Genomic DNA, 15,456 nt, shown 5'->3' on the forward strand with positions numbered 1-15,456 from the left:
GTGGCTGTGAATTTTTTTTCTTGGGTGAATTTGCATGATGCCACTCCATTGATTGCCACTTCGTCTCTGGTGAAAAATGATGGAGCCATGTTTCATCATCTGTCACAATTCTTCCAAGAAATTCATCTCCACCATTCTCGTGCTATTCCAAAAGTTCTCTGCATACCATTTTTCTTGTTTCTTTGTGAGCCACTGTCAACATCCTGGGAACCAACCTGGCACAAACCTTTTTTAACGCCAGCACTTTCAGTATTCTGCAAATGCTTCCTTCCCCTATCCCATCGTAGTGTGACAATTCGTTCACTGTGATGCGTCTGTCAGCAGTCACCAATTCGTTAACTCTCATTGTTGCTCTTTACTGTTTTGAACATTTTATTTACTGTGCATATACAGTATAGTTGTAAGAGTATAATATTCAGTATGTAGGTGACGTGGGGCAGGGAGGTATATTCAGAGTACAAAGTTCAATACATAGAGCTCTCACCCTGACAATAACAGTGGCTGGACTTGGATGACAGATGAAGGTACATCAATTCATTCTGCTTAACTTCTGTGCCCAAGTTCATAAATCACAGTGGCTGAGAAATGGTAACATGGCAGTCCCTCAGAAATCCATGACCAGATGTTTCCAATGCGAGAGAGATCTGGAGAATGTGCTGGATAGGGCAACAGTTGAACACCCTTTGTATTCAGGTAGGTCAGAACAACACGGGCAGCATACTGTCTTGTTGATGGAGAATGTCTCGCAGACCTTGAACAGGGGACACCAGGCTTAAATCATCTGAAATGTAACAGTTGCTGTCCAAATAACTATGTGAACCAGAGTTGACTGCCTTGTGTATTCAGTGACATCCTACATATTACACCAGGTGCTGGGCTCTTATGACACTGACAAACACAATCTGGAAATGTTAATTCACCTCGATGTCGATTAGTATTTTAAGAATGGCAACGTCATCAGCACCCTAATTCTCGTGGATACGTCCATTGTGGTGCTGTTACGCAAAACTGGGAGTTGTCTGAAAAGATGAGATGGTTCCACTCTTGTGTTGTCCGGGCTATCACTATTGGTGCACCTTCAGAGTCAACAGAAGCCATAACACCGGTTGCTGCGCTGATAGTCTGTGGTGTTCCAGATGCCGCCGCACACTCTGAGCGGGTTCATATCTTGCTACAAAGAAGTCCAGTTACTGACTCAAGGTTCATGACATGGTTGCACAAATGATGGAACAATAAGTCTTACTTCTTGGGCACTAAACTGTGTGAGGACACTGAGATTCTGCATGGCACTGAGTAAGCCCTCTTGACCCCACTGATTCTATATTTGCACGTGGACAGTCATGGGATTCTGGTGAAGCAATATTGCAGAATAATAAATTGCACTCTAAATGACTCACAATCTTGTCAGTGTCGAACTGATAGGCATTTCTCCATCTTATATGAGGCATAACACAATCTTCTCATAAACAAGCAACATTAAAATGTGATTTCTGATTAACAGACCCACTGTATAATATTTCCTTACATACATAATGTAGGTGGCATTAGTCCTAAGTTCTCTGTATAGTTACACTGAAATGCTATTGTTTATTTGACAGACCTATGCTCCATGTTAGACTGCACATCAAGTGTAGTGTGTGGCCAATATGTCAGTGAAAGAAATTCTACAATCTCTTGTTGAACAGCATTGAACTCTCACCCACCAGCAGTAGCCAGGGTTCACTGTTGTTGACACAATCCTACCGTTTCCTCCAAACAATTATTGTGTGAAAGGTTGGGATACATATGAAGAATGCCTTCAACAACTTTTCCAGCTTTAGGAGTTGGGAACTCCAACATGTGTGAGGCTTTCTTTATGCCAGGGATTTCTCCTTGTGTTCATCACCTTGTGTGTCAGCTGACTCCTCTTCAGGAACCTGCCAGTTTCTCTTTTAATGAAATGTGTCAGTTGCTTTCTACTTATCACTGTGAATATACTCATGTTATTGCTGCTGGGCATTGCATTCTACCGCTGTCAAAAGTAGCCACATCAATCATACAGAGTTTGGGCAGCGGAAGTTCACAGGCTCAGCCGTCATTGCCAGCAGTTTGAAGCTCACTGTTACTCATATGCTGATTTGATGATTCATGATGCTATAATGTGCCCCTCATACAGGAGTTTGGGAAAACCCTCCTCTCACAGAGGTTTTGAATATTTCCCAGTTTTTGAAATATCTAGAGAGGCAGGAAATGGGATAGAAGCTTGGTGTGAAGAGCTGTCACTGCTTATCCTCCTCAGCAGCTGTTGGTTAGCTCGTGGAGGGAAGACAACATTGCAGCCAAGCAACTGTGGTTTCCACAATGCACGGGGCAGCATTGTGCTAAACAGCAACAACAGTCACCGTCACAACAGCTGCCTTGTGTTCCTTTCCTGTTGCGCCCTTATTGTTTTGTTCAACACGAGTGGGCTGCGTGCCGCCACATGCAACCATCATAAAAATAAAAAAAAAAAATTGCATCTGTATGCACTCACAATCTCATTCACCAGACACGAACATGGATGTGAACAGTGTTTCCCAAGTGATGGTAGTCCAAACGAACTCAATATTGAAATATGTTGGTGACTTACAACAAACAACAAATACCCATATTAGGATAGCTTTCTACACCTGTAATGTATAAAGTAGCTGTTCGGCCTTTGATCTTTCTCGTGGTGGATGATGCTGAAAACTTATTTGGATTATGCACATTCAAAAATTTTGGTTACTCTATTTCTGACAAAGTGCATCTGGTACCAGATCAAGTTCCGTAATGACCTGGGTACGTTCTACTCATAATATTCCTCCTTGTTTTCAGAAGGTCTAGGACTGCTACTGATTTTGAGGCTCACATCACAATGAAACAAGTGGCATGCCCATTTTTTTTCAAGCCTAACCAATCCCAATAGCTTTACAGGAGCAGGTTAAATTAAAAATTGGTAGATATGTCTTTGGGTGTTATCACACCTGTGTCTGCTAGTGAATGGTCTACTCCACTGATGATAGTCGCAAAACCATTGATACTTGTCCCTTACCCCTTCAGGATCAACTCTTTGGTGTGGGTTTCCGACAGCCAACATTTTTCCAAAACAGACTTGTCTGTGGCCTACTTGAAACTGCCTCTGTATTGTGACACCCAATGTATCCTTATAGTGAACATTCCCTTTGGGTTATGCCAATACCAGCACCTGCCATTTGATATGGCTAGTGCACGTGCCATATTCAAATGATTTTTGGAGCAACTCATGGCCTCCATGGCAGAATGCATTAAATACCTGGTTGATAGTGTGGTTTTCAGTTTCTCAACAGAAGAACAATTGTAGAACTTTTGTGCCTTGATCATGGTGCTGCAGGCCACCGGATTGAGATGTAATTTGGACAAATCACAATTTTGTTCAGCTGTCTGCTTGGTTATGAAGTCTCGCATGCTGTGTCCAGCCTTTATACTAGCACACTGATGCCACTGTTGTCTCCTACCAATGTCAAAGAGTTGCAAGCCTTTCTTGGAAAGTTTGCATACTACCATAAATTCCTTCTTAGCTCTTAGCAGTGACTTAGCTCCTTCATGCTCTCTTAAGGAAAGGTGTTCCTTTTAACTGGTCGCCATATGTTAGCATTTTTAACTCTGATGAAGTCGAAATTACACTTGGGACCTTGCTTGGTTACCTTCCAACTGGGCTAAAATTTTGTGTTGGCTACAGATGCCTCACAGCAAGGCCTTGGGGCCAATCTCATGCACAAATACGCGTATGGTTCCGAACATCCTATTGTGTGTGCTTCCAAAACCCTGAATCATGTGCAACAACACTATTCACAGATATAAGGCCCCTTGTTACTGTTTATGCACTCAAAAAATTTCAAGTTTTTCTATGTAGTTCTAAATTTCATTTGAATACTGATCATAAACCTTTGGTTTCTCTTTTCCATCCTTCGGTATCATTACCAGACAAAGCAGCCCATCGCCTGCAATGGTGGGCTCCGCTTTTGTTGCGCTACAACCATGAAATTCATTTCCAACGTACAGCACGTCCTGCTAATGCAGATGCTCTTTCTCAACTGTTGACTGGCCCCAATTCGGCATTTGATCAGGATAAACTGCTGTGTTTCCATTTAGATGATGAGGCCCAAAACCTGTGGATGGTTTTCCCATTCCAAGTTCTCGGATTTTGGCAACTATCATGGCCAATCATATCTTACGTCGGTTGTTCAATTTGTCTGCCAAGGCTGGCCAGATAAACTTCTGGGCCGACTGTCAGATCCTTTGCACAATTATTATGTACTCCACCACCACCTCTCACTTTCTGATGGTATGTTACTGCTGGCTATAGGAGGGTCAGCGGTCAGGCTTGTGATACTGTCTGCATTGTGGTGGGACAACATGCACCCTTTCTATCTGGACCATTGGGATGTTTCTCGTACATATTTGCTAGCCTGCTGCCACTTGTTTTGGTCACCCTGCTGGAGACCCTGCTGCCCCACAAGGATGCCTCCACCATCTGTATTGGCCCCCAGCTTCTGCTCCAACTTCATTCCGAGTGCCACCTCCTCTGGGCGGCATAGTTGGTACCAGGCCAATTACATTTCTGCAGCCCCCTTCTCTGCTGCCTCCATCACTGTGTGCCTGCCTGGAAGTAGACATGGATATGGCACCTCCAGCATCAGTGCTCCTTTATGGCCTCTTGCAGATGAGTGTGAATCACACCTGTACCACCATTTCAGACCCTATTCATGTGTGACAGCATGACACTTGCTCCAGCAGTCCTCCCCATCAGATCCAATGAAGATGTGGATATCTCTATGGTGAACATTTTTCCGCAAGGGGGAAGGGGTATTTTAACCCTATAAAGTGAGTGCGCAATATCAAACAGTGTGCACCTCCATGACCAGGCTAAAGAGGCTACCTCACAGTGACATTTGCCAAACAGCCTTGTATAGGCCCGCACACTGGGGCCACAGGACGAACAAATGTTTATTGACAGATGTATGCTTCATGTTAGACTGTGCATCAATAGGTGTACTTCTTGGTTAAGTGTGTTTGTACCGAGTACTACTTTGTTCATTGTCTTAGTATACCCTGCATGAAGGTCCTAAGTTGCCATTCTGATATTATGTTTGTGCAACATTACATTAAAACACTAATCATATCCTAAAAAGGAAAACACTTTGCAGGTTACCAGCAGAAGTTACACTAGATAATTAAATGTACACTGTACCATAACTATCTGATTATTTCAACGGAAAATTATCCGACTTTTGCAAAAATACAGAACACCGCAACATTTAGCAGGTGCTTTTGTTGGAACACCAACACAAGATGTATCACCATATGTCCCTCAGTTAATCAGATATTGTTACAACAAAAATAACATCAATACTTATCTTCCACACAGAATTTATTCTTTGCTGATGCAGCAGATGAAATTCACAATTTTTCATAGTCATTGATTTCATTTTGATGGTAAACTGAAACCTAGCCTTCAGTATTACAATTCAGTATGAAGTGCAATAAATATATAAACCATAACTATATTGACAACAAGACAACCACTCTGCTTCATCTTGCACTGTCCTTAACATAAAAATGTAACAATCCATGATGCCAAACTCATTACTAGAACAGATATTTCCATAAAACTGTAATGAAAAATTATATATCACAAAAACTTAAGTATAACAGTATGTTTTACCAAAATGAGGAAAGTTTGTTTTCTTAAATGTTTTGTTTTTGTACAAAATTTTGTAAAAATATTAATTGTAAACAATTAGTCCTAAAAAATTCTAATTTTCTACAAAATAACATAATTATTTACTAACATTTACACAGGTTCTGCCTCAAGAATGATGTTTTTTAGCTGATCAAGTTACTTTGTAATTATTGTTGTGGTCTTCAGTGTGAAGATTGATCTGATGCAGCTCTCCATGCTCATCTATCCTGTGCAAGCCTCTTCACCTCCAAATAACTACTGCAACCTTCCGAATGGGTCCACCAACCAGTCCCTTCATCTAGTCATATTGTACCACAAATTTCTTTTCTCCCCAATTCTATTCAGAACCTCCTCATTAGTTATATGATCTATCCATCTAATTTTCAATATTCTTCTGTAACACCACATCTCACTTCCATTCATGGCTACACTCCAGACAAATACTGTCAGTAAAGACTTCCTTAACTCAAATCTACATTATTCAATGTTAACAAATTTCTTTTCTTTAGAAAAGCTTTTCTTGCAATTGCTAGTCTACATTTTATATCCTCTCTACTTTGAGCATCATCAGCTATTTTACTGTCTAAGTAACAAAACTCGTCTACTACTTTCAGTGTCTTGTGCCCTAATATCTAATTTCCTCAGCATAACCTGATTTAATTAAACTACATTATCTCCTTGTTTTGCTTTTGATGATGTTATCATATAGCCTCCTTTAAGTATACTTTGTCCATTCCATTCAACTGCTCTTCCACATCTTTTGCTGTATCTGATAGAATTACAATGTCATTGTCCAACCCCAATTTTTTGTTTTTTGTTTCCTTTACTGCTTCCTCAATGTACAGATTGAATAACATTGGGAATAGTCTACAACATTGTCTCACTGCCTCTAAACCACTGCTTCTCTTTTATGCCCCTCTGACTCTTATAACTGCTGCCTGATTTCTGTACAAGTGGTAAATAGTCCTTTGCTCTCTGTAGTTTACCCCCGCTATCTTCAGAATTTCAAAGAGAGTTTTTCTGGTCAAAATTGTCAAAAGTTTTCTCTAAGCCTACAATCACTAAAAATGTAGGTTTGGCTACAAGTTTCCACATTTTTTTGTATTCTAACTTCAAAGCTAATCACACAACAATATTCTGGTGGCTGATTTAACATTCATTTCCCACAACATTTTGAAGATTTTGAAGGGATATGACCTAGAGTAGGTGAAAAGTGATGAAAAATGACAGAAGAGAGACACTTGTGTACCAGTAACATTCATAAAATTTGGAGAAAAGAGACTGTGCAGAAATAGAGAGATAAAAGTTCACAGCAGTGCATGCTTCTGTAAGCTAGCTGTGTGATGTCTTTAATATTTTAAACAGTTATAAATTAGCAAGATATATATCAGAAAAAGCAAGAACTTACTAGCTCTGTGAAGAATTCGGAAGCTTCAATACAATCAGTTTTGGAGCTTGGGGGTGAAATAGATGACAATGAAGGGAAATAAGAAATCTTAAATCATACACTTCATGCTAACTCTACAATTTCATTATGTAGCTGCTGCACAAATAAATGCCATACATAACCACCTCTGATGATTAATATCAACTGAAACTGAGACTCTGAAACAAATAAGTGTCAGGTGAAGAAAAATGTTGGTCAGGATTTACAGTGACTATGATGCAGCTGTTAGCAGTGTATATACTACAAAGAAAATCTTGGAAAGGCTAAAACTGTGTGCTGGAATGAGATTTAAAACTGTATCCTTGTCTTTCCCAAACAAAAGACTATTGATTGTAGAACACATACATGCCTCCATGAATAACTCAAAATTTTAAATTGTCTTTTACTTCCCACTAAGCTATATGGCTCTAACTTTTGACTAATCACTTGTGTCACAAAAAAATTTTGAGAGTACCTGGCAAAAGCAAGGACTCTGGTTTGAATCCCAGTCCAACCCAATTTTTACTGGTCACAGACGTTAACCCACTTCATGAACATCTGAAACTCTCATTTACAGTTTGCTATTAATGCAGCAGAATGGAAGTTCATGCAGATGAGTAGGAAAAACAAACCTGTAATGTTTGAATATACTATTAGTGGTGTGCTGCTTGACACAGTCAAGTCAATTAAATATCTAGGTGTAACATTAGAAAGCAATATAAAGTGGAATGAGCATTAAGGATGATAGAAAGAAAGGTGAATGGTTAACTTCAAGTTATTGGGAGAATTTTAAGAAAGTTAGCTCATCTATAAAGAAGATCATGTATACAACACTAATACTAACCATGCTTGAATATTGCTAAGTGTTTGTGATCCCTACCAAGTTGGATTAAAGAAAGTCATCAAAGCAATTCGGAGGTGTGATGCTGGGTTTGTTACTGGAAGGTTCAATCAAGACACCAACATAATGGAGATGCTTTATGAATTCAAATGAAAATCCCTGGAGGGAAGATGATGTTTTTGCAAAACACTATTGAAAAAATTTAGAGAATTGGTATTTGGGGTTGACTGCAGAATGATTCTAATGTCGCCTATGTAAATTTCACTTACAGACTACGAAGGCAAGATAAGAGAAATTACAGCTTGTATGGAGGCACATACACGGTCATTTTTCACTCACTCCATTTGCAAGTGGAACAAGAAAGGAAATTACTAGTAATGGTACAAGATACCCCTCCGCTACGCAACATATAGTGGTTTATGGTGTATGTACAAGTATGTAGCTGTAGATGAAGACAAATGAGACACTCTGCACGAAATTAATATTAATTCACAGGGTTAAAATGTAGATGCCAAGGAAAAAAGCAATTTACCCAGTTTCGAAGAAGATTACCCATGTTTCCACATTTATTTTGAACAGATGGGTAAACTAAGAGACCAATATTGTTGAAAATTGTTGCTGGATGCTGGAATATATTCTGAGTTGAAGTATCCCACTAGGTCAGATTATAGGAAGAGACTGAAGAAATTCAAAAGCAAGCTGCAAGATCTACCATTACAGATGTGCAAGTGCTGTAACAAATATTTCTGAAAAGACCATGCACAGAATCACAGTTTGGGGGGGGGGGGGGGGGGGGAGGTGCTTGGTTTCTATTTGAGCTGGGAACAAAGGGTAAGACGTTTTTGCTTTAGCCTGGATCAGCAGCCATTTGCATATCCTTTTGAACATCTGCCTTAGTGTAGCTATGTTACAGAATATTAATGAAAGTTTGAAAGACGAACTGGGGCTGGTACTCTGGCAAATTATGTGAATGATTTAGTTCATTTTGCAAAAGATTTCAATTGGGCTCAAATTAATTCTCAACTAGTGGCACCATTTTTACATGTACCGTTCCGATGTTACGTGCAATAACACGCAAAAAGCACTTTTATCTGGAAGGCTTTGGAAGTGTGCCACTTCTATACTTTAAGCTTGTATGAATCGTTTCAAACTTTTCACAAAGGTAGACAAATGATTAAAGTAAAAAAAAAAAATTATTCAACAATCTTTATCCGTTGTCAAGACACAATGATTTAAAGTCATGCAAAATGCAGCACACATTTGTCTGTGAGGTTTCTAATGTGCACCATATACATACTTTGAACGTGTATGAATCAGTTCAAACTTTGTGCAAAACTGAATAAATGGATGAAGTCAATACAATTATTTTTTCCAATAATCTTTATTCATTGCTAAGATGCAAAGGTTTAAAGTCAAGCTTAGTGAACAGAATGTGCAGAAACGGTTTAAAGTTAATACATAAATAAAGAAAGAATGCATTTGTACAATAAAATTGAAAACTCACTTTCAAAACTCTAGTTTCATTCAGATTGTACACGCAAAAGACATGATTTTTGTGAGGTTTTTATGTGCTCCAGATTTTATGCGCAATAGGCATGTTTTTCTGCGAGGGTTGTGAAGTGCACTATTTATATACTTTAAACTTGTATGAATTGATTCAAACTTTGCAAGAAGGTATAAGAAGATAAAGTCAAAATGAATTTATTTCCAATAATCTTTATCTGCTGTTGAGATGCAGTGATGTAAATTCAAGCTAAATGGAGCACATAAAATTCGTCCTTACATGAATTGAGTGCATAGTTTAAAGTGAAATAAATAAATGCAAACATGCATTATTACTATAAAACAGGAAACTACCTTTCAAAACTCTAGCTTCATTTGGACTTAAAGTGCAAAAAATACATTTTTTGTGAGTTTTTTTAACACGCACCACTTCCATGTTTCAAATTTGTGCAAACTGGTTCAATTTTGTAAGAAGCTAGACAAATGCATGTAATTAATTGCAGTCCTGTTGTTTTGTGAAAGCTTTATCCATTGCTACAATAAAGCAACATGGTTTGAAAGCCAATAAAAAAACTTATACCAGATAACCCATTGCTCAAATCAACGAAAATCTACATAGATTGACAAGCTAGGGTGATCTAATGTCAAAATTATGATAGAGTGAAAGTTGGGAAGCATAATGAAAAATGCTCCATGCTCCTCTCATAGCCAAAAAAAAGGAAAATATGTCCTGGGCAGAGTTAGGGATGTACGGGGTGCTTTGAAAAGTTTTCGAACTGGAATAGAAAAAAAGTACGTACGTCAATGAAACTTTTTTTATTTTCAATGTAGTCTCCTTGTAGATTAATGCACTTGGTCCAACAATGTTCTAGTGCCTTGATCCCGTCTCAAAAATGAGTTTCCTCCAGGACTGCAAAATAGTTGTCAATTACATCTATCAATTCTTCGTTTGAAGTGACTCTTAATCCACCAATAAAAAGTTTCAGTTTTGGGAAGAAATGGACGTCTGACGGAGCCATATCAGGTGAATAAGACGGGTGTGGCAACAATTCATACCTCAGTTATTGTAATTTTGCTATGGCAACAGCACCTGTGCGGGCGCGCATTCTCTTGGTGGAGGATGACTTTCTTCCTTGGTGAACCGGCCTTTTTTCACATATATATTTTGTTGCAATTTGTCCAGAAGGTTAGCAAAGTATTCTCCAGTAATTGTTTGCACAGTGGGTAGATAATCTACAAATAGAATCCCCTTCACATCCCACAACACTGATGCCATGACCTTTTCCGCCAAAGGAATTGTCTTTGCTTTCTTTGGTGGCAGAGAATCAGCATGTTTCCACTGCTTTGACTGTTTTTTTGTCTCTGGGATACATTAGTGCTCCCAAGTTTCATCTGTGGTCACAAACTGGAGCAACAAATCTTGTTTGTTTCTCCTAAAACGGGCAAAACATTGTTCTGAAATGTACATTCTCATGCATTTTTGATCCAGCATCAAGAGTTGCGGCACCCATCTTGCAGATTTTTTTGTTTTCATTTCTAATTCTTCAGTTAAAATGTGACATACCCTTTCAGACAACATCTGACAAGCATGAACAATTTCACGCACTTTCAATTGGCGATCCTTCATCACCATTCTGTACACTTTTGCAATGATTTCTGGAGTAGTGACACATCTTGGCTGACCACTGCACAAATAATCATCTACGCTCTCCCGACCAAATTTAAATTCGTTTGTCCACTTGGCAACAGTTGAATATGAAGGAGCAGAGTCCCCCAATGTGTTCCACAAATCGGTATGAGTGTCCTTTGCCTTCATACTTTCTTTAGGAAGTACTTGATCACTGCTTGAATCTCAATTTTTTCCATCTTCGCAAATCACTATGCGGGAACAACAACAGAGCCATGTCACCACCACAGCTCTCTTCCAAGAGCACTGACGTGGCATGTGTTTAAAGGCAACAGTCCAATGAACATCACGTGAACAACTCGTTGTTCTAGCACTGATCTCTTGTGATGATTCCGAACTATTCAAACCACTCTCGTAAAAGAAGGGAACTTGCGTTTCTATTTATCTGGCACCTTCAAAGACATTTAAATGAAAACATATTGACATATTCATGCTGTTTTACTAGTTTTCCAATGTGAGGTCTCTTAGTTGCAAGGTGTTAGCACACCTGCATCTTGCAATTTATTAGCTAAAGACCCTAAACCGATGCCCAAAATTCATAAGATTCATCAGCATTAGTAAACAATACACACTCTAAGAAGAAGAGAAGAAGAAGAAGAAGAAAAAGGAGGAGGAGGAGGAGGAGGAGGGCGGGGAGGGGGACGATGCACCATGAAGGAATTACCCAAATGTGGCAGAAAATGATAGATGCGACGTACATGTACAGGCAAACAAATGATTACAATTTCACAAAAAAAATTAATGATTCATTCAAGAGAAACAGCTTCGCAAACTGGACAATTTGATAACACATTGGTCAACTGCTTGCCTTTGTGCAACCAGGTATTCTGCTTGGCATTGACTGACAGAATTCTTGGATGTCTTCCTGAGAGATATTGCCTCAAATTCTGTCCCACTAGTGCCTTAGATCATCAGAATCCCAAGATGACTGGATGCTCCTACCCATAGAGCTCTGGCGACATTGCTGGCCAACGTAGAGTTTGGCAAGCATGAAGACAAGCAGTAGAAACTCTTGCCACATATGGGCGGGTATTATCCTGCTGAAATGTAAGGCCAGGATGTCTTGCTACAAAAGGCAACAGAACTAGATGTAGAGTATTGTTGACATACCTCTGTGTTGTAAGGGTGCCACAGATGACAACCAAAGTGGTCCTGCTATGATGTGAAATGGCACCCCTGTTCTCATCATCGGACCGTAAGGCAGGCAACAGTCAGGTCGGTACCCCATCACTCTCAGGGGCATCTCCAAACACATCTTTGGCCAGGAATCTCATTGACTGGAGTAGAACTGTCTTCAGATATGAGTCCTGCTTCAAACTGAGCCATGATGACCAGTGAAGATGTGTCTGGATACAGTAGCCAGAAACAGTGGTCATATGTGTGTGAGCTGCATTTGCGTGAAAGTGTATTTTGTATGTTGTCTATTTCAGAAGGCCTTCTGGCCAAAAGCTTACATGTTTAGTAGTCCTTTTGTTGTGACTGTCTGCGACTCAGCATCTCTGCTATATGGTGAGTAGCAATCTATCTTTTTCATAACATTGTCAAAGGAAGATAATAGTTTATTATTCTGTTTATGATGAAATTACTAGAGATCGAGCAAAATTCAAATTGTGGAAGGGTATGGAATGGAACTGGTTATCCCCTCAATTATTCTGATACGATGTTTGATCGTACCTGGAATCTTCTTCTTCTGTTCTGTTCTGTTCTCTCTCTCTCTCTCTCTCTCACACACACATACACACACACACTCAAATACCCTATTCATAATAATAAAAATGATGGTAGTCCATCAATAAATAAGTAAAATAAAACATATTTAGCACAGTGTATACTAGTGTCAAAAGTGACAAATTATGGAGCTTTATCTTATTTTTCATTACTTACTTGGAATGTATCCAGCATATGTAAGTGTTAGAAACAAACATGCTATTAGGACTTTGTCTGCCAAGGGATCAAGAAAACTCCCAAATTTTGATGACTGACTTGGGTATGTCCGAGCTATCCAGCCATCAACCTGAACAAAATAGGTATAAAAATTATTTGCATTGCCTCAATGAAAGGATGAATTAAGTACTTCTAACAGCATAAATTCTCTCTGAAATACTCATCACTTTCCTTTCTCAAGCAATTATCATATGAGTTTATTGTGATCCCAAGTCAACTTGAGATATAAATATGTTACCATTTTTCTTTAAGGTCAACAATCACAAGGAGGACTTATGAACTGAGACGATTTGGTTTTTTTGTCAATTTCAAAATGTGATTCTTTAAGTTATCCCAGCATACTGAATGTTTGATGAGGTTTCAGGGTTGCAGCCGAATCACATTGACTTCTTGCCATTATATTTCAGCTGGCAATCGTCCAGCCAACTTCAGGTGAGTGCCCGTCACTGGAGAGTGCACGTTCCTGGCGCCAGCTTTATAGCAAAAGCTTAGCGTGAAAACGCATGTGCATTGGCATCCATCACAGGAGCGTCCTCTATTGAATTCTGTGCCCTCTGGAAATACTGTTCTATATGTGGTGCGCATGCGTGTGCGTAAAGGTGAAAACTACATGTCCACCCTCTGTCAGAATGGCACTTGTGTCACTAAAATCAGATGTCAGACGTCACCACACGTGTCATTATGAATAAACTGTCTTCTCTCAGAAGAAATTACAGATCACCAGGTCCCAAGCCCTGTCCAGTTGAAAACTGCCATCACGATTTATAAGATTTTGTGATAGGTGTATCTCTGCAGACTGTTTAATTACTGGATCCCAAAAAAGTTTCCACTGAAGCCAAAATTTTTGTGGAATAAAAATCCATAGCGTGCCCTGTAGTAATGCAGCGCTCAGCTACAGATGACTTACTGGGCTGCAAAAGGCGAGTGTATCGCTCATGTTCAATACACATTTCATTTACTGTGTGTGTCGTCTGACGGATGTAAGCTCTGCCGCACTGGCAAGGAATTTGGTAGATTCTGGTCTTCCACAGACCCAAATCATCCTGTACCATCTTCGGGGAGGCGATGGCATTACAAATCCAGAGATTGGACAAGCTACGCAATAAGCGAGTGAGACTGTTAAGTTCTCTGTGTTTTTTACTGAAGTGTCAGGACAATCGCCTTATTCTGAAGTTTGCCAGAGTGAGACATTTTATCCAGACTGCCGCTTCAAAAATTCATTACATGAGAGGCAAGCTTTGCACTTGTGAAGGAGAGGATCCGGTTTACTTGCTGTGAACCGGATATGATATCGAAACAGCTGTTTCATTTGCATATAGAGATTGCATCCAGCCTGCCATCAGTTTCCTTGGCATGAGTCGACGGCGTGACTTGGCAAAATTGGATTGGGTCCATAAAGAGTGTACATGAAGACAGTTTTCGAAGTTCGTCTTTCGCAGCCCAGTAAGTCAGCCGTAGCTGAGCACTGCGTTTACCACAGGACACGATATTAATTTTTTGCTACAAAATCTTGGCCCCAGCGAAAACTTTTTGGGTTTCAGTAACTAAAGAATTTGTGGAAATATGCCTAGCACAAAATCTTATAAAGCGTGATGCCATTTTCAACTGGACAAAGCTTGGGACCCAGTGATCTCTCTGATTTCTTCTGAGAGAAGACAGTTTATCCATAATGACACATCTGGCAACATCTGACGTCTGTTTTTAGTAATGCGAGTGCGCATTCTGACAGAGGGCGGACAAGTAATTTTCACCTTTACGCATGCGTCTGTGCGCCACAGATAAAACAGTATTTCCAGAGGGTGCGGATTTTGAAATAGGACACTCCTTTGATGGTCGCCAATCCGCATGCATTTTCGCGCCAATTTTTTGGTATGAAGCTGACGCTGGGGACTTGCAGTCTACAGTGACTGACACTCCCCTGAAGATGGCTGGATGATTGCCAGCTGAAATATCGAGGCAAGAAGTCAACGTGATTTGGCTGCAATCCTTAAACCTCAAAGAACAGTTTCAAAATTTGTTGGACAAATTAAGGTGTCCAAGTTAATACTGTCATTTTGTGTGATTTTATACAATGGCAATATTAATTTGCCTGCAAAGTCTGAAATATTGAGATTACCAGTTTCACTACGGAGATCTAAAAGGTCACATCATTTTTGTTTGTTCTTGATCTGGACATCAAGGATTTTATCAGATGAAAGTTAATTCGTACTTGATGGTTATTATATGTTCTGCAAGCCATTTTGCCCACTATAACCCACCATGTGTTTTATTTGTAAGAAATTCCAGAGATATATTTTGGTATAATATTTTATTGTGCCAAGTTGAATTACTAT

General features: G+C 39.5%; 1 protein-coding gene across 5 annotated transcripts in view; it reads right to left on the reverse strand.

Moving 5' to 3' along the window:
• LOC126347621 (probable cardiolipin synthase (CMP-forming)) overlaps positions 1 to 15,456 on the reverse strand; it is an 89,950-nt gene that overhangs the window by 24,005 nt on the left and 50,489 nt on the right. For all 5 annotated transcript variants that reach the window (XM_050002290.1, XM_050002289.1, XM_050002288.1 and 2 more), the window contains exon 4: positions 13,064 to 13,193. In XM_050002290.1, coding sequence (XP_049858247.1) covers positions 13,064 to 13,193 — 130 coding nt within the window. The remainder of the gene's footprint in view (positions 1 to 13,063; positions 13,194 to 15,456) is intronic.

The sequence above is a fragment of the Schistocerca gregaria genome, chromosome 1 (assembly GCF_023897955.1).
Source record: "Schistocerca gregaria isolate iqSchGreg1 chromosome 1, iqSchGreg1.2, whole genome shotgun sequence".
Taxonomy (NCBI): Eukaryota; Metazoa; Arthropoda; class Insecta; order Orthoptera; family Acrididae; genus Schistocerca; species Schistocerca gregaria.